The sequence below is a fragment of the Petaurus breviceps genome, unplaced genomic scaffold, assembly GCF_028583685.1.
Source record: "Petaurus breviceps papuanus isolate PSGF00001 unplaced genomic scaffold, PetGlider_PUasm1.0 91133, whole genome shotgun sequence".
NCBI lineage: Eukaryota > Metazoa > Chordata > Mammalia > Diprotodontia > Petauridae > Petaurus > Petaurus breviceps.
The window spans coordinates 8,800,113-8,819,107 of record NW_027187419.1 but is presented as its reverse complement, the minus strand read 5'-3'; the positions used below and the strand labels follow the sequence as shown (position 1 = coordinate 8,819,107).

At 37.9% G+C, this 18,995-nt stretch overlaps 1 protein-coding gene across 1 annotated transcript in view; it reads left to right on the top strand.

The window, feature by feature from the left end:
• The first annotated feature begins 358 nt into the window (after positions 1-358).
• The window catches only part of POU2AF2 (POU class 2 homeobox associating factor 2), a 77,613-nt gene continuing 58,976 nt past the window's right edge, over positions 359-18,995 (top strand). Inside the window, exons 1-3 of the mRNA XM_069079816.1 lie at positions 359-567; positions 6,755-6,852; positions 17,123-17,232. Coding sequence (XP_068935917.1) covers positions 359-567; positions 6,755-6,852; positions 17,123-17,232 — 417 coding nt within the window. The remainder of the gene's footprint in view (positions 568-6,754; positions 6,853-17,122; positions 17,233-18,995) is intronic.

The window sequence follows — 18,995 nt, the reverse complement described above, 5'->3', positions numbered from 1 at the left end:
CCAGCGAGATATAGCCTCCTAGAGATGGGAAGCCTAGCTCCATGCTAAGTCCTTGCTCTGGCGGCTGGCCCAGTTTTTAGGGGTGAGGCGCGTGTTTAAACTAGCAAACTAAGGGATTTCTCTACCCCGGGGCTATGGCCCTCATCGATCTCCGCATTTATCAATCTACTCCGCCCAGCTGCAGTCAGGGAATACAGAGGCTCGTCAGGGTGACGCCGACCCCTGTTCTTTCAGTGCTGGGGCCTGGCCGAGGTGTTTCCTAAGAAAGTGGGGAGAGACGCCGCAACCCGAGCCACCTCCAAACTAAAAGGTGCGAACGACTAAGACAGACACTGCAGGGAACAGCCGGAAGCGAAAAATGGGTGCATTTTATGCGACCGACAAACTGCCAGGATTTCCGCTGGCGCGCGCCGGAAGCGTTACTTACGGAGCTTCCGGTTGTGCCCACCCAGTCAGTCCACCAGCGATATGCAAACGTCACGAGGTTACGTCATCGCGCAAGGATGGACGCTCGTCTAGCCCCGCTCCCAGCCCTAGTTTTGGAGTAAATACACCCCCTCTCCCTAGGTTTGTGCTCCAAAGTTGTCACCCTCCAGTTTTTCATCTCTAGAACAGGAATGTGGCTGTGTGGGCAGCGCCCCCAGCTAAGGTTCCCCTGCGAGCTAGAAGAAGGTTGAGATTGAGCAAAAATTGTTAAGAGTTGAGTGTTAGGAAGAGAGATTCCAGGTCATTAATTTCTTCCAATCTTCTGATAATATGCAAACCATAAAGCGTGTAAACTATTTATGAAAATGGTGGTACCGTAGAAATGGGGCTAGATTTGGAGTCCAAGGACCTGGACTGGAAATCCTGCCTTACCGTCATTTACTAATTGTGCAACCTTGCACAAGTCATCTAATCTCTTTGTACTTTGGTTGTGGTGCAGTAGATAGAATGCCAGGCTGCAGTCAGGAAGATCTTAGTTCAAGTGTGCCCTCAAACCCTAACTGTGTGACCCTGGGCAAGTCACTTAACCCTGTTTGGCTCAGTTTCCTTATTTATAAAATGAGCTGGCAAAGGAAATGACAAACTACTTCAGTATCTTGGCCAAGAAATGCCTGCAAATGGGGTCATGAAGAGTCAGTCTCTGCTGAAACGGCTCTACAACCAAATTCTTCAACTGTGAAATGAGATGGTTAGAAAAGTTAGGTTCTTATCCCTGATAGTGGTAGTGCTATGATCCTAGGATGATGACTTAGATGGGTACATATTGTTTACCCCAAAAACAACTTCAGGACAGGAACCATTTCATTTTTATCTTTATGTTTCTGGGGCCTAGCATGGTGCCTGAAACAGTAAGCACTTAAATGCTTTCAGATTTTTTGATTGATAATTCATGATCATTAATAATAATGATGGAGGTTCAAGCTACCTCCTTGAAGAGAGAACTATAATGAGTTAAGAAATCCAGGGAAAATGTCAGAGCATTAATTGAGAAATGACAGGAAAATCCTTGATTAGGAAAAGAAAATCACTGAAAATACGCTTTCTGACCACTAGGTCCAAACCATGCCACCCAGAGAGTATCTCTCCCACTTCCATCTTCACATTATTGTATTGTCCTCCCCTGTTAGATTGTAAGCTCCTTAAGGTCAGGGACAGTCTTGCTGGATTGTATTTGTATCTGCAGGATTTAGCACAGTGACTGGAACATACTTAGCACTCAATGCTGTATTTACATCTCCTTCCAGGAGAGTTATAACTTCTTTATTCTCTTTTCTCTGCTTCTTGAGAGAAAAAAAGCACATCCTGGAGATCTAAGCACCTATAAAAAAGACAAGCAGCGTCTTTGCCTGATAATGTATGCACATAGTTAAATACATATCCTTCTAGCGAAAAGATCAAAAGCTAATAAATAAAATAAGTGTGCAAATTTTGAACAAATACCGAAGAGTTTAAGGCCATGAAATTCAGAACAAGAGCCTTGTTTGTATATGGTACCAGGAGATTCACCTTGAGTATTTTACTTAGTCCTGGGAGTTACAAGGAAGTTGAGATTGAGCAAAAATTAAGAGTTGAGCATTAGGAAAAAAGGTACTAGGTCATTCATTTTTTCCAGTCTTCCAGAATTTCATTGTTGCAAGCCCCTAAAGTCATCTGGCTTAACCAGAATCTAAAGAAGAATCTCTTCTACATTTGCAGCCACAGGCCACCAAGTCATTTCTGGAAGACATCCAGAGAGAGATAGCCCATTCTACTTTCATGTAGCTCTCTAATGGCTAAGAACAGTTTTCTTTACATCAAGCCTATATTTATTTCTTTTCAGCTTCCACTTATTGCTCCAAGCTCTGTGTACCAAGCAAAACAGATCTAATCTCTCTTCCATGTGACAACCCTCCAAATACTTGAACACAGTCATACTGTTCCTCCAGACTAAGTAAACCCTGTTCCTTCAACTTATCTTTGTATGATAAAAATTCAATTTGTGATCACCTCTTCCTTCTCTTGATGCTTTAATATTATATTTTATTATTTTTTCAGGAATTGAAATCAAGTCCACTAACCTATAGTCTTTAGATTCTATCTTCTTCCCTTAAAAAGGGGGAAATAGTTTGCCTTTCTCTAATCCTGTGGTGCCTTTCCTATACTCCTTGATCTATCATAATAACTCAATTGTATGTGTCAGTTCTTTCAGTGCTCTGGAATATAGTTCATCTGGGCCTGATGACTTGTAACTAGGTGCTTTCTTAAGACATGGTGTGCCTGCTAGGTTCTTCATAGTTGACTTCTCCTCTATCATAAATTCTGAAATGAAGTGGTCACTTCCTTTCAAGGAAGAACCTCTTTGGGTTTTTTGTTTGTTTGTTTTATAGTAATAACTGATTTGTTTAAAACCTTATTGTTTTAATAAAAAGTAATATTTTATCTAAATAACATCACTAACTAGAATTCTATCCTGTTTGATCCTTGACTCCATCATACACACCTCATCTATACTTATGAGAAATCTTGTTTTTAGATTCTATCCTAAGTACCTGTTCACATGGTGACAACTAACCTAAAATGTAGTTATTGTACACAGGATGATTATCTTTTCTCACTTTGCAAAACCAGGCCTTTGTGGTGATAGTAAATGTCACATATCTGAGGGCTTTTTTGTTCAACAAATTATGGAGTCTTGATTTTTCTAATGAATTGCCAATGGCTTCTGTGTCTAAATGAAACCTTTCTTTGCTCTACGAAACATCGTCTTAGAGAGGAAAATATGCCTCTGACTGTAATCTATACTGAGGATGCAAATTGTAGAGAAACATACCAAAAGATTTGCATTTAACCAAATCTAAAACAAGTCACATCAGAAACATCAGTACCTTGTCAAAATGCCTTTTCCATTAGGATCAGTCTGAAATCTGTCAGCAATTTGAGGAGTCTTCACTGTCCACTAAAGGGTGCATGCAGGTTATTCGGGAATCTTTCATTGCTGCTAAGAAGAAAATTCATCAGCATCACCCAAAATGGAAAGTGGTGAGTGAAACTCAGTTATTAAAGAAGAAACTTTTAAAAATGTTTTATGCCTTTTGATCACTACATACATGTAGAATAAAGGAAAAGATTCCTAGTGAGGCATCTAAAAAGAAAAACCATTTACACTACTTTGTAATATCACAATTTTAGTAGCATTTTATTACTATTTGTAAGAAAGACTTTCTCTAAATAGTCAGGTATTTATTTAGTTTGAAATAGAAATTTACCAGAAGTATGTTCTTGTGAAACATAAAATTGAACCTTTAATATTTTTCAAGAATAGTAAAAAATTAAATATAAAGGTTGAAAATAAACTACTTCAAGTTTTCATTTGAGTCTATTAAATCATATTTATAAGAGAAACTACATTATAAGAAAATATTTTGTTTGAGATTAAAGTTGGAAAAAACAGCACTGGATTAAGTGTTCATTCTATGAACACAAATCAAATAGATGTGTTCATATTTATTCAGTGGTTTTTGGAATTCATATATTAGGTTCATCTCAGAATAAAAGCTAATCCAATGTAATTGAAAGAATGATTGCTAATTGACCAATTTTCATTGCGTAACAAGCACAGGTAAATACGGTACTTCCAACAGAAACTGCGGTTTGTGCTCTTTTGTGCCATCCCAGTCCCTAGCCCAGTGTTAGATCCCCCCAATAGAAACGTAATTCCTGTTTGTCGATCCCTCACATAACTTGAAAAAAGACATCAATAATGATGATAACAGTAACAACAGAAGGGGGAAAAACCTCATGTATAATTCAGCTGGGTTGTGTAAAGGATAGAGCCCTGAGCATAGATTCAGGAAGACCTGAGTTCAAATCCACCCTCAGACATTTACTAGCTATGTAATCCCAGGCAAGTCACTTAAATGCTATCTGTGTCAGTTTTCTCGTCTGTAAAATGGGGATAATAATAGCACCTACCCTGCAAGGATTACTTTAAGGCTCAAATGAGGTAATATTTGTAACACGCTTAGCTCAGTGCCTGGCACATAGTCTGTGCTTAATAAATACTTATATTCCTTTCTTTTTCCTTCCCTTCCCCTTAACTGTTTATACATCTGAGGTGGGTACTGCAGGTATTATTAGCCCTATTTTATATACAAAGAAGATGAGACCCAGAGAAGTTAAGGCATTTGCCCATGGTCACACAGCTTGTAAATGTCAGATATCTCTACACAAATATGTTCTTTTTTAAATTTTAGAAGAGTTTTAAATAGGACTATACTACCTTACTGTTCAGAAGAAGCAGCTTCTTGGAGGTATTATACCCAAAGTACATAGCAATGAGATTTACTACAGAGATGACATATCTTTATTCACATCTTCCTGACTCCAAGTTAGCTTGAGTACCAGAGCCAGAGTAAGGTGCTGGACAGCAGCATTGTACTCCTATTTGCAGTCTGAATTTAGGACCACACTCTCAGCCTGGTTCTAAGAGGCTGAGAATGGAAAACATGTAGGAAATGTTTTAAGCTATGCGCTGAACAATCCTTCAACTGCGGTTGTTCTGCCTTGTTTTAAACAAAAGCCCTTGAGCATTGAAGAGGATTAGATTCAGAAAGAATTTATCTAATTATATAATTGTATCTTTTGTCTTCTCATACAACTCAAAATATAAATATGTTCTTTTTTAAATTTTAGAAGAGTTCAAACTAAGACTGTACTACCTTACTGTTTGGAAGAAGCAGCTTCTTGAATGTATTATACCCAAAGGCAATAGCAATACAGAGATGAAAGACATAATATTAAAGGGGCAATAGCTTTTGACAATGTCTTTTAAGTAAAGGAAGAAACAATTTAATTTTTGCCAACAATATGAAAAGTCTATTACTCTTAAAACCTAAACTTGCTTTTTCGGTACTTTTTGTGGGGGAAGAACATAATAGAGTTTCTATAACGATAAAATAAACTATATTTGATGTTTAATAACTAAAATGAGTTCAAAAATGAAATTTATTTTTAAACCAATTCACTCAGAAAGTATGAACCTAGCTTTGATTACTTATAATATTTTATATTATTTCTAACAACAGTGTGTTAAACAGAAAGGTCATTTCATGCATTATGGGCCATATTTTATGTGATAGTAGAGCTGTTTCAGAGAAGAAAAAGTGGATTCATCATAGATCATTTGCCAAATACATGTCACCACAATACTGTAAAGAAAAAAAGTCAATGTTAAGGGATCAGTTTATTCTTAATAAATTTGCTTGTGCTTTCTGTCCGGAAACATGTCTTTGTTTTCTCAACAACTGATCTGAATGTAAGCATGTATCTAGAATATTTGAATAAAAACTCTTAAGCTCCCCCCTACCTATGCAGGTGTGGGTTCTTTAAATAGACACATTGCCCAGACAAAATGTGCCCCATTCAAAAGTAAGATCACTGCCATAATTTGAAAACTGTCAACATATATAATATTATGTCTCTTTCCATTCCCCCTCAAAAAAGAAAGAATAAGAGACTTTAGAAGTCTCAAAAACAAGAGGAATGTTCTGACATAAATGCTCCCACAAAAGCTACAAATAACCTTAGCTGTCAAATCCAATGATGTTTTCTCAATCCTCATTCTCTTTGACCTCTCTGTAGCTTTTGACACTATTGATCACTCTCTCCTCCTTGATTCTCTCTTCTCCCTAGGTTTCCAGGACACCGCTCTTTCCTGGTTTTCCCCCTACCTATCTGACCATTTCTTCTTTTTCTCCTTTGCTGGGTTCCCTTTCAGATCACACCCTTTAACCACAAGTGTTCCTCAGGATTCGATTCTGGGTTCTCTCCTCTTCTATCTCTATACAATTTCACTTGGTGATCTCATCAGCTCCCATGGATTTAATTAGCATCTCTATGGGGTGAATTCTCAAACCTACCTTTTATCTCTCTGCTGACCTCAAATCTCACATCTGCAACTACTTTTCAGACATCTCAAACTGGATGTCCAATAAACGTCTTTAACTCAATACATATACAATACACATACATATAGATAACAAAATCAATAACTCAATAGCTCATCTTTCCCACTGATCCCCACTCCTACTCTCCCATTACAGTAGACAGCAACACCATCATCCCAGTCCCTCAGGCTCTCAACCTAGAAGTCATCCTGGATTCTTCACTCTCTCTCACCCCCCCCCCCCAATATCTAAGCTGTTGCCAAGGCCTGCCAATTTCAGCTTTGCAACATCCCTCAAATACACCTTCTTCTCCCTTGTGACACTACTACCTTTCTCTGGTACAGGCCTTCATCACCTCATACCGAGATTTCACACCTTGCTGATGGATCTGCCTACTTCAAGACTCTCCCCACTCCAATCCATCTTCCATTCAGCCAGCAAAGTGATTTTCCTAAAGCTCAGGTCTAATCATGTAACCCCCTACTCTCCAGTCGCTTCTTGTTGCCTCCTGGAGCAAATACAAAAGGCTCTGTTTGGCACTCAAAGTCCTTCACGACCTAGACCCTCTTACCTTTCCAATCTTCTTATACCTTCCTCCCCAACACAATAATCTTCAGTTCAATTCCACTGTCCTCCTTGCTGTTCCATGAACACTCCATCTTTTAGCTCTGGGCATTTTCTCTGCAGTGCTCTTCCTCTTCCTCTCCAACTGCTCACCTCCCTGGCTTTAAGTCTTAACTAAAATCCCACCTTCTACAGGAAGCCTTCCCCAACCCCTCTTAATTCCAGTACCTTTCCTCTTTTAATTATTCCCTATTTATCCTGTATATGCTTGCTTTGTGTATATTTGATTACATGTGGTTTCCTTCATCAGATTGTAAACTCCTTGAGGGTAGGGACTATCTTTTGCCTCTTTTTGCATCCCCAGTGCTTAATTCATCTTGTGTTACTGCTGTAATGAAGTTAGTAAATTTTCTTAAAATTCACTTAAAAACATTACTTCAACTAGCTCACCACCCTATTCTACTTTCTTACCATCTATTCTTTTCTAAGTTCTCTATAGGTTTAGGTTCTATTAAGTTTCTGTCTCCAATATTCTACTGAAGCTGTTCCTTTATCATCTTCTTATTAAATTCAAGGGACTTCTTCTCTGACTTCATTTTCCTAGAGTTTCCAGCCATTTGACACCCTGTTTCCCAAAACTCTCATCTTACTTGACCTCCACAACCCTACATGATTCTTGTCTCCTTAAACCACTTTTCTTCCATATTCCTTGATGACAGGTTGACTTCCTCTAGGTTATCGTACTTGTTGTGTGTTGCCAGACTCTGAGTCCTTGGCCTTTTGTTCTTTTGCTTTCTCAGAGACCCATCTAAACTCATAATTTCACTTATTGCCTCACACAGAAAATTCCTCAAGTCTCTATTTTCAGCCTTCACTTCTCACTCAAGATCCAGTTTTGATTATGAGGCATTCATATTGAAAGGGATGTGGTATTCTCAGGAGAGAGATTTATTTCAATTAAAGTGAGGAGGTGGAAGGAATGTTGGTTGAAAAATTCAAGGATTTAGTAAGATTCTTTGGGAATATAGGAAAGATTTGAGGGGGGCACAATGGAATATCCAATGAAATGGATAAACTAGATAGAAGTGGTCCTGGAAGGATTAAGAATGATTAGACCAGGGATGAGTATGCAATATATAGTATGAGCACCATTTACACCTAACATGGAGAGACTGGATTATGAGGACTGGGGAACATGAGATATTGGTAAAGTGAAACCTAACACTAGAATATGGCTTTGGAAAGATATACTGTATGCAAAAGGAACAGGATAAATAGAAGAATGTAGTATTGAATACTAAGAAAAGATACTTGTGTGAAAAAACCCATGAATCAGACATGGGAAATATGGCAGAAAGCATTTGAGTAAAGAAAAAAGAGGCAGAAATGAAGGAATTGTCACTGGCACATACAATAGATTGCCTGGACATAAAGAGATGAATTCAGGCTATGTAACATCCATGCAGAGAGGCACACTATATGTGATGGGGGATTTCAATTATCCAGGTATCTCCTGGAGGTCTCCCAGGGTTCTATCAAAACAAGAACAGTTAACATTGTTGCTTGCCAAAATCTGTCTCCCTATGATAAATTCATATGAATTCATGAATATAAAATAATAAAGCTATCTTTCAAAGAGGTAGAAGAAACATGAGAGAAACTTAATTCTTGGCCCCAGTTCTCACCACAAGTAGGAACTGGTCACAAGCATGGGAAATGATAGAAACTTTGGGGCAAAAAGAGCATTATTTACTAAAGTTTGTGATAAGGAAAAGAAAGCTGAAAATAATCCAATATGTATCCTTTATTTCTGGTGAGAATATTTCAAAAAAAATTCAGAAGTGGGTAAGAAACTAAAATGCTACAGGGAAAATTAGTGCTGAAAGAATGGGAAGCTCTCACCAACACAGGGAAGTGGATAGAGAACTGAGCCTGGAGTCAGGAAAACCTGAGTTCAAATCCAGCCTCACATATTTATTAGCTATTCCACCTAGGGCAAATCACTTAACTTCTGTTTGCCTCAGTTCCCTCATTTGTAAAATGGGAATAATAAATATGTAAAAACATAATAATAACCTACCTCCCAGGATTGTGAGAATGAAATGAGATAGTAATTGTAAAATACTTAGTACAGTGATATGTGTGTGTGTGTGTGTGTGTGTGTGTGTGTGTGTGTAGTGCTATGTGGATGCTAGTTATTATTATTATTATTGTTGTTGTTAGACTTGTAAAAAGGTAAGTAACATACTCATCAAATTCACATATGACAAAACTAAGAGGGATAGCTAGCATGGTGGGTGATGGAGTCATGAACCAAAAATATCTCTTTGGCTAGAATTTTGCTCTTATTGATTTTCATTTTTATCCATTTCCCCCAATTAATTGTTTCTGTAATGGGCTTGGTTAAATTGTCATTATTTATGTAATATCATTAATAAGTTATAATATTGATAACATCTCATTTATGTAGTGTTTTACAGTTAAGAAAGCACTTTCCTTATGATGGTCCCTTGAGGTATATAATGCAACTATTATTCCCATTTTACAAATAAGTTAGTTGTTTTTTATTCATTTAAGGGATTAATTTGTACCTGATAAAAGGATCACCGGGTGTGGGCACTTTAATACCTATTTGTGGGCCCCTTTGCCATAATTAGGTCCTGAGCTTTTGTAACCTACATCATGTTAGCCTAAATTTTCTATCACTTGAGTTAGTAACAGAACTTTAAAATATGTCCAGCCCTTTATGTCTTATTTTACAGATGATGAAAGTGAGGATCTGCAGTGGTCATGTGACCTGTCCCAGGTCACTTACCTAGTATATGTTGACACTGGTACTTCTGATTCCAAGTTTAGTGTTCTTTGCTAAACTTAGAACTAGCATTTTTTAGTACCCAAGAGAAGCAGAAAAATTCTTGTGTGGAGATAGTGACATCAAGACATAGATTTCCATGGAGGAAAGACAGACTGTGGAAAATTGGCTTCTGTGCCTACAGACCTTAGGACAACACAAGGCCATGCTGGGAAAGGCATTGGTTTGAGTTAATTATTTTTATTAACTAGACACTAAGTTCAGTAGTTTCTATTTACAGAATACAAGTGATATCACAACTCTCTAAATTTTAGTTCTCTGGGGAAAACCAATAGTCACCCAAGTTATGACTCCATTCTTTCCCTTGTATCAGGGTCTGTCACTGAGGTGATATTAAGATGTAATTGAATGATAATAATAGTAATTAGAATTTATATTGTACCTATATGCCAGGCACTGTTCTAGGAATATTACAAATGTTATCTCCTTAATTCTTACAACTCTGGGAGGTAGGAGCTATTATTATCTATATTTTATAGATGAGGAAACTGAGGCAGTCTGAGGTTAAGTGACTTGCCCAGGGTCACATAACTAGTGAATATCTGAGACTGGATTTGAACTCAAGTTCTCCTGTCTCCAAATCCAGCATTCTATCTACTATGCCACCTAGATATCTATGTAGCTATGTTTTTATAATTTTGCCAGTGAGATGTGTTAAATATAGGGTAAAGAAATAATGTGCCATCATCAGGACATTTACCATTGCTATCATTTTTTCAGTAATGGTTATTGGTTTGTACTCATCTATCTACACTATCTAACAGAACCCCCTTGTGACTAAAGCGTGCATTTATTTGCAAGATGGCCATTGGCAGTTGTGTGTACCATCTATGACTTAGAATAGCAGTGAAACTAGAGAGTACCCAAAGGCATTGAATCCATAATATTGGTGTCATCTGCATACATTTTAACTGTTGAGCTAACTACTCAGTACCAAGAGAAAGTATCTGTCATTCAACTCTTGCTGCACTTGAATAGTTCAGGATCTGTAAAAGGAAATGATCATAATTAGCATATCTGATTACTTTGGACTTTGTTCTAAATACCACTGTATCTGAAGCCTGTGGCTTTCCCTTAGATGGAGTCAGAAGACCTAGGTACAAGTCCTGGCTGCAGCACTTTAGTAGCAGTGTGACTTTGGGAAGATTGCTTATGCTCTCCAATCCACTGTAAAATGTAGATGGTAATAATAGCTAACATTTCTGTAGCACTTAAAGGTCTTCAAAGTGCTTCACATATAGGATCTCATTTGATCTTCACAGCAACCTTGTGACTAAGCTCTATTATTATCCCTATTTCTCAGATGAAGAAACTAATAATGAGAGATATTATTTGATTTTCTCATAGTCACACAATTAATTAGTATTAGAAGTAGTATTCAGACTCAGGTTTTGCTTACCAAAAACCCAGCTTTCTATCCTTTGTGCCACATTGCCTTTTATAGTAGAAATGCTTGCACTACCTATCTCATTGAGTTGTGAGGAAAACACTTGATTTTTTTTAGTCTATTACTTAAGTACATCTCGTTTCCTCACCTACAAATTGAGAGGCCTCCACTAGATGATCCCTAAGTTCTACCTCAGTGGTTCTATTAATTTTAAGCCATTTAGAAGAATTTCAGCTACTTTTAATTGCCAAAAATGGCCATCAGAATACAGATCTACAAGGCAATGTTTACAGTCTTCTGTTGGGGTTTTTTTTTTTTACTTTTGTTTAATTTTTTTTTTTTTGCCTTTTGGAGGTCAATTGGGGTTAAGCAACTTTCCCAAGGCTACATGGCTAGTTTTTTTGTGTGGGTATTAAGTGTCTGAGGCTGGAACTGAACTTGGGTCCTCCTGACTCTGGGGCCGGCACTTTACTCACTGCGCCACCAGCCGCCCCCTTTTGTTTAATTTTTAAAAACTGCTTGATGAATTGAAAAATGTTGTTGATAAACATTGATTAAGCACTTTCTATGTACCAAGCACTGTGCAAAGCAATGAAGATACAAAGAATGGGAAAAATCTCTGCCTTCAAGGAGCTGACAATCTAAAGAGGGAGATACCATGCAAACAACTGTGTACAAACAAGATATATGTAGGATAAATGGGAATTGATCTTGAGATGGGGCACTAGTATTCAGAGGGATCAAAAAATGTTTCTTGCAAAAATCAGGATATTTACAACTAAAAACAAGGCAGAGAAGTTGGATGGCAGAGATGAGGAAAGAGAAAATTCCAGGCATGAGGGACAGCCAGTGAAAATGTACAGACTTCCAGGTCATAAAATCAGCAAAATGGAAGATGAGTATTTTCTCTAATCCTCATGACCTCTCAAACCTCCCAAAATATGAATTATGTGCAAAACATAAAGCGATTTCATCTGTCTCCACTAAGTCCTCAAGAACCATAGCAAGGCAACAACTCGATGAACAGCAAAAAAAAAAAAAGATTCCAAACATACTTGCTCAGCACCCTTTCCCCAGCAAGCTGCCATACTCTGGCAAGGTGGCACACGTAGGCCCCTGGACTTGTATTAGAACACAACTCTACTCTCCTCCACTTTCCCTCCATGCCCCATGCTACAGAAAGCAGGAACTGAGGAACTATACTCCACCTGAGAGGGCAGTGTAGCAGTGCACTGTCTTACTCATGCTCAGTCAGAGAACTGAGGAACAGAGGTACTGAGGTAGGATTCCAGCTTGTATATGGGGTTCCACCAATACTGAAGGAAGGGGGACTGACATACTCTTGTGGCCAATTCTGTCCCTGTGGAAGTCACTTGTGGCAGAAATCGTTCAATAAAAAATGAATTCCACAGTGTGGTGGGAAGATGAGACAACTTGAGGACCAGCTTCCAGGGAAATGACTTTCAAGGGGGAAAAAGTCAGAACTTAAATAATAGAGGAAAAAAAGAGGAAAAGACAGAAATCACTAAAGATCTCAACAGGATGAAAACTCAACAATTGAATACCTTGAAAACTAGCAGGTAAATCGATGAGAAATATATTAATATCACAAGGGAATATGGCATTCAGATCAGCTAAATGAGTCCAGACATCTCTGAATAAATGTTGTAAGACAAAAGAGAGTAAATCAATATGTGATAAGACAGAGGACCCTGTGTATTCCCAAGAAAGTATCAAACCACAGTAAAATGTTCCTAAATGGCTCAAGAAAAAAATAGGAATTATGAAAGCAGAATGATCTTATGACCTGAACAACAGAAAAAAAATAATCAGAAAAAATAGACAACTTGAATACAAAATGATAAATCTGACCAAAGAACCAAAAGAGAAAGCAATTGATTGGGAAAGCAAATGCACAGAAATAAAGGATAATTTCTAAGAGGAGAAGAAAAAAACCCAATAATATTTTTTAAAAAAAACATAAATTAACTCTATACAAGAAAAACATGTTGGTTCCAAAGACAGGTTGCACAGAGACAATTTAAGGATTATGGGTCTCCCAGGAGAAAACAAGTACAAAAGAAAGAAAAAAAAACCTGAATACCATAAAGGAAAAAACAGCTTCTTCTTTTTTTTTTTTTTAAGCAATTGGGGTTAAGTAACTTGCTCAAGGTTACATGGCCAGTTATTTTCTGAGGTGTGGTGCTAAGTATCTGAGCCCAGATTTGATCCCAGGTTATCCCAAGTCTGGGGCTGGTGCTCTTACTCACTGAGCCACCTGGCTGCCCCTAAGCAATTGGGGTTAAGTAACTTGCTCAAGGTTACACAGCCAGGTGTTTCTGGGTGGGTGCTAAGTGTCTGAGCCCGGGATTTGATCTCCAGGTCATCCCAATACTGGAGCTGGTGCTCTTACTCGCTGTGCTACCTGGCTGCCCCTCAGCATCCTTTTTTATAAGTCTCTTCAGGTTATTATAAAGTCTGTCTGCTCCTCATTTCTTATGGCACAATAGTATTCCATTACATGCATACACCACAACTTGTTTAACCCACATAGTGATTAAATTTAATAATTCTAAAAAGAAAAAAAATTCTGTAAGCATCCAGGAAAAAGGATCTTCAAATATAAAGGAAAGGAAATCTGAATAATACAAGAGTATTTGGTACCCACCAGAAAAAGTAAGAGGAAATGTAATACTGTGATTTGAAGAACAAAAAAGTACAAGATGCACCCTGGTGTGATATACATTACAAACCTAAACCTAGAGATAACTAAATATAGACATTCAATAAAAAAGAGATAAATTTGAAGCATTCCTACAAGGAAAACCAGATGTAGGTAAACTATTTGCTTTTCAGACAAGAGAAATAAAGGAAAGGCAAACAGTCACCAAGGAAAGCACAATTAGTGAGATAAATTACTCCAGGAGAAGAAACATTAGAAAGACACCTTTGAGATTAAAAACAACAACTAAATAACAGCAGATAGACCATTGAGAGATTTCTTTCTAAAAATATACAAGGGGACAAGGGTGAAATAAGACTGTAAACACCATGGAGTAAACCTTATAACACTCTACCTACAGGTCAATCAATATTTTCAGGTGTACTAAATTGTAGAATAGTAAAGAGAATAAAAGAGGACAGGATAGGAAGAAGATAGAAGGGAAAGTTTGATGTCCCCTAATCAAGTCAATGAGTAGGTAGTGGCACAGTGGCTAGATGGCCAGGCCTGGAATCAGGAGGAATTCAAATCTGGCCTCAAACACATACTAGTAGTGTGTCCTTGGGAAAGTCAGTTAACCCTGTTTGCTTCAATTCCCTCATCTATAAAATGAACTGGAGAAGGAAATGAAAAGCCACTCCAATATCTCTGCCAGGAAAACTCTGAATGGGTTTATGGAGAGTTGGACACAACTGAAAATGACAAACAACAGCAACAACAAATGAAGTCAATAGTAAACAATGAAAGAAAAATAACTCCTGTCATCTTTCAGGAAAAAGAGGTTCTACAAGAGAATGAATGAGGTGTCAAAGTTGGAGTTGAGATGGGAAAAAGAAGGAAGAAATCTTGATGCAGTGGTAGGAGGGGCTACCATGACAGGAGAGAGAACACTCTATAATGGGAGGATATTACAGTGGGTATAACTACAGGAATTAGTGCTTAGAATTAGTGCTTACAAGTGCTTAGAATTAGTGCTTACTACCTGTGAGTGTTGTACCTCCATGGACAACAACTTGCCTCAGAAGAAAGGTAATCAGAGTGTCTAGGGGCAAATGACACCCAGAAGGGTATGACCCCAGAGGAGGACATTTCCTGGTAAATGGGGGAAAAAATCATGGTGAGGACAAAGGATGCTGATGAATTACACAGTCAGAACCACAGGAGAATCTCTACCATGAGCAATACTGTTTCTAAGATTGAGGCCGAACAGAAAACGAGGCAGTAGGAGAAAAGAACCATGAGGCAACAACAAACTATTTGGAAGAGGAAAATGGGATGTGGAGAGTCTTGTGAAAGGAACAACATGGAACCCAATGTCACTGGATTTATAAATTCAACGTCATTGAAGTAAGTAATAGAAATCTCACTTATTGTAGCAAGATTTTAGTTATAATGGAATTTAATCTGTATAGATTCTGTATCACTTACAATTTTAGTTTGAAGATAGTTTATTAATGAACTGTATGGAATATGGAAACAGTATACCTCTTGTAATATTCTGCCAAGCTATCAATTTATTACATTGTATACTAGCTGAAATGCCTCAATAGCATTTCCTTGAGGTTTCAATTAAAATGAATTAATAACATAAAGTGGTATTTAGATATTTAATGTTTACACAGTACTTTTTACAACATCTCATTTGATTTTAACAATAACCCTATGAGGTCAACACTACAGGTATTTTTATCTCTGTTTTTTTTTAAGCAATTAGGATTAAATAACTTGCCCAAGGTTACACGGCCAGTTTTTTTGTGTGGGTATTAAGTATCTGAGGCCGGAACTGATCCTGGGTCCTCCCAACTCCGGGGCTGGCACTCTTACTCACTGCGCCAACTAGCCGCCCCTTTATCTCTGTTTTACAGATAAGAAAACTGAAACTCATACAGATGATATGACTTGACCAAGGTCACACAGTTAATAAGTGGCAGAGCCAGAATTCAAATAAAGTCTCCTCGATCCAAAGTCTTGTACTCTTTTTACAATACCACAATTGCCCAATTGCCTACAAAGAATCATCACCTTGTTATTGGCACTATTAAATTAAAACATCTGTTTTTTAGACTGCCCAAAATGCATTAAAACCTAAAATGTTATTGTTAAAGACAAAGTAGATAGTGAAGTGGATAGAGTACTGGACTTAGAATCAGAAATACTCAAATTGAAAGCCTGGCTCACACAGTGACCCTGGACAATTTACTTAACCATTCTCAGTCTCAGTGTCCTTATCTGTAAAATAGAGATAATGGCACCTACTTCAAGGGGTTGTTATGAGGATCAAATGAGATAACATATATAAACTGCCTTGCAAACCTTAAAGCTAGCTAAGTTAATTGTTCTTTGACTGAGTTGTGATCCTTTTGATTCATTCAAGGGACTAATTTGTATCTTATATAGAGATCACATGATGTAATCTTATTTTTCAGTTAGTTCAGCACTTCTTTCATTGGTCCCTCCCTTAAATAAGAACCACTCCCTCAGATAAGGACAGTAATATTTTTATTTCTATAGCTTATATCACATCAGCCTAAGTTCTCTACCATTTGAGGTAATAACAAACCTTACAGACACATCCCACTCCTGATATCTTATGACTGAAACATTAACAATATAAAAAGTTTACAGAAACACAGATTGTATCTCATACAAAAACAAAAACATAACACTATCATAATGGGTCTGGAAAACATGTAATATGAGAATTGTAAAATGTTTATGACCTGGAGGAGAGAAGACAAAACAAAATAACTGTCAAATATTTGAAGATCTGCTTTCCAGAAAAGAATATAGACCTATTCTTAATTGCAAGGGCAGAAGTAGGTAAAGCTAATGGGTAGAAATGCAAAGAACTCAGATTTCCACTCAACACAAAACCTTTCTAACAAGAGGGCACCTAACAATGGAACAAAGCTGCCTCATAAAAATGTTGACTTTTATGTCAGTTAGAGATATTCAAGAAGAGATTTCCAATAATATGGAATTCTGGGAAAAGATTCCCAGTACTGAATTTACCGGGAGGACCCCTAATGTTTCATTTAACTCGAACATTCTATGATGGTTAGCTATTATTCTAGTGAAGGTCAGCATTCTCATCTCGACTTGTCCGGAGGTCAAGTTGCTTTTCCTAGACTTCATTTGATTTTAACTCAGAACTAATTTTTTTTAAGTCCCAGGAGACTACAGCAAGAGAGTCTATCAAGGCGTCAGAGTGAAACACACAGTCAAGGATCTGCTGGCAGAAAAACGATCCAGGCAAACAAGTAATTCAAGATTTAATGTAAGTTCCAATTTAACTTCTAAACTTCTAAATTTAACTTCATCAGTCTTAGGTTGTAGCATGCTTTTGATATAAGGTCTCCTGTTCTATCATCCCCTACCTACCCCAATACATACATACTCATAATAGTATGATAACTAGCCTTTAAGATATGCAAAGTGTTTTACAAATATTGTCTCATTTCATTCTTGCAACAACCCTGTGTGGTAGGTGTTATTATTGTCCCTGTTTTATAGATAAGGAATCTGAGACTGAAGGAGAGTGACTACCCAGCATTACAAAGTTGGTAACTGTGACTATATTTGAACTCAGATCTTCCTGACTCCAGACTTACTGTCCTATCTACTGCAATAGTAGATCTATGGATACTGGCTCAGCCAATAAACAGTTTCACTATGTTAGACTATAGGAGTCATCTCTATTGGCATGGTATTATTTATTAACTTGGGGAACTTTTAATATGGGGACTCCTTCTACCAATGCAGATCACAACTTGTATGTGCTTTCCTAGCCAACTTCTAAGGAGTTGGTTGAGCCATATAGAAGAAAAATGGCTTACCCAAGGGCCCATAACTTATAACTGTCAGAAGTCAGATTTTACCCCAGCTGCATTCACCATGCCATGCTACCTCTATCACCAAAATATATCATACATTAATGAGCAAGTCTCACCGAATGTAATGAAACCCCACTGTAATGGTGGCAGATCCTCAGAGACACTCCTGCCTGTACTATATAATGTCTTAAGTCCCTCCCTTGTGGACCTCACTTCAGCTGGAAAAACAGAGTAAGCAGGCATTTTTGCCACTAGCATGTCTTTCTGGGAGTTGCTAAAAGATCCAGCAAAAAGATGAGGAGCATGTATGGGGGAGGGAAGGGGATCAACAAACCAAAATATCTTGGAAGAGGCCTCTTCATCCTGGCACCCAGAACTCCCAGGCTTGAAGGGGTTTCCCCTCACTCTACTAACCAAGTAAGAAAACCTGGGTCTCTAGAGAAGGAGAATTCATTATTACTACTATTGAAAGAATATATTATAAAATTATATATTCTTTAAGACAACAAGAGATTTATTGCCTGAATTCTGGTCACCTAGGAATATACTTCAAATAGATAATTTTGTTTCTCTGGAACTTGGTCATAAACTTATAGAATTTGAGAGTTGGGAGAGACCTTGGTAGCCATCTGGGCCAATCTGTATCCAAAAAATAAACCCTTCTACATATAGCACCATTGTGGGTCATCCAGCCTTTCCCTGAAAACGCCAAATGAAGGGAAACCCATTACCTTCTGAGGCAGCTTATTTACTTTTGAATAGTTCTAATTGTCAAAAAAATGTCTTGCCAGACATAGTGGAGAATGTCTGTAATCCCAGCTACCAGAGCTACTGAGGCTGGCAGGCCTCTTGAAGTCAGACATACTGAGCTACAGTGGGATAAACAGATCTGGTGTCCACCTAAAGGAAAGCATTAATATAGTTAGTCCCCAAGATGGTGAAGGTGGGAAGGGGGTGCAGATTAAAAAAACAGAGCAGATCAAAGCTTGGGTGGTGATAAAAGTGGAAGTGGAACCAGGTCAGTGAGTGGAGCCTAACCTTGCCAAGATAGGAGGACTCAGGCTTTAAAAGGAAGGGGGAGGGGGAAGGAGAGAGAGGAGGGAAAGAGAGAGAGAGAGAGAGAGAGAGAGAGAGAGAGAGAGAGAGAGAGAGAGAGAGACAGAGAGAGACAGAGAGAGACAGAGAGAGAGAGACAGAGAGAGAGAGA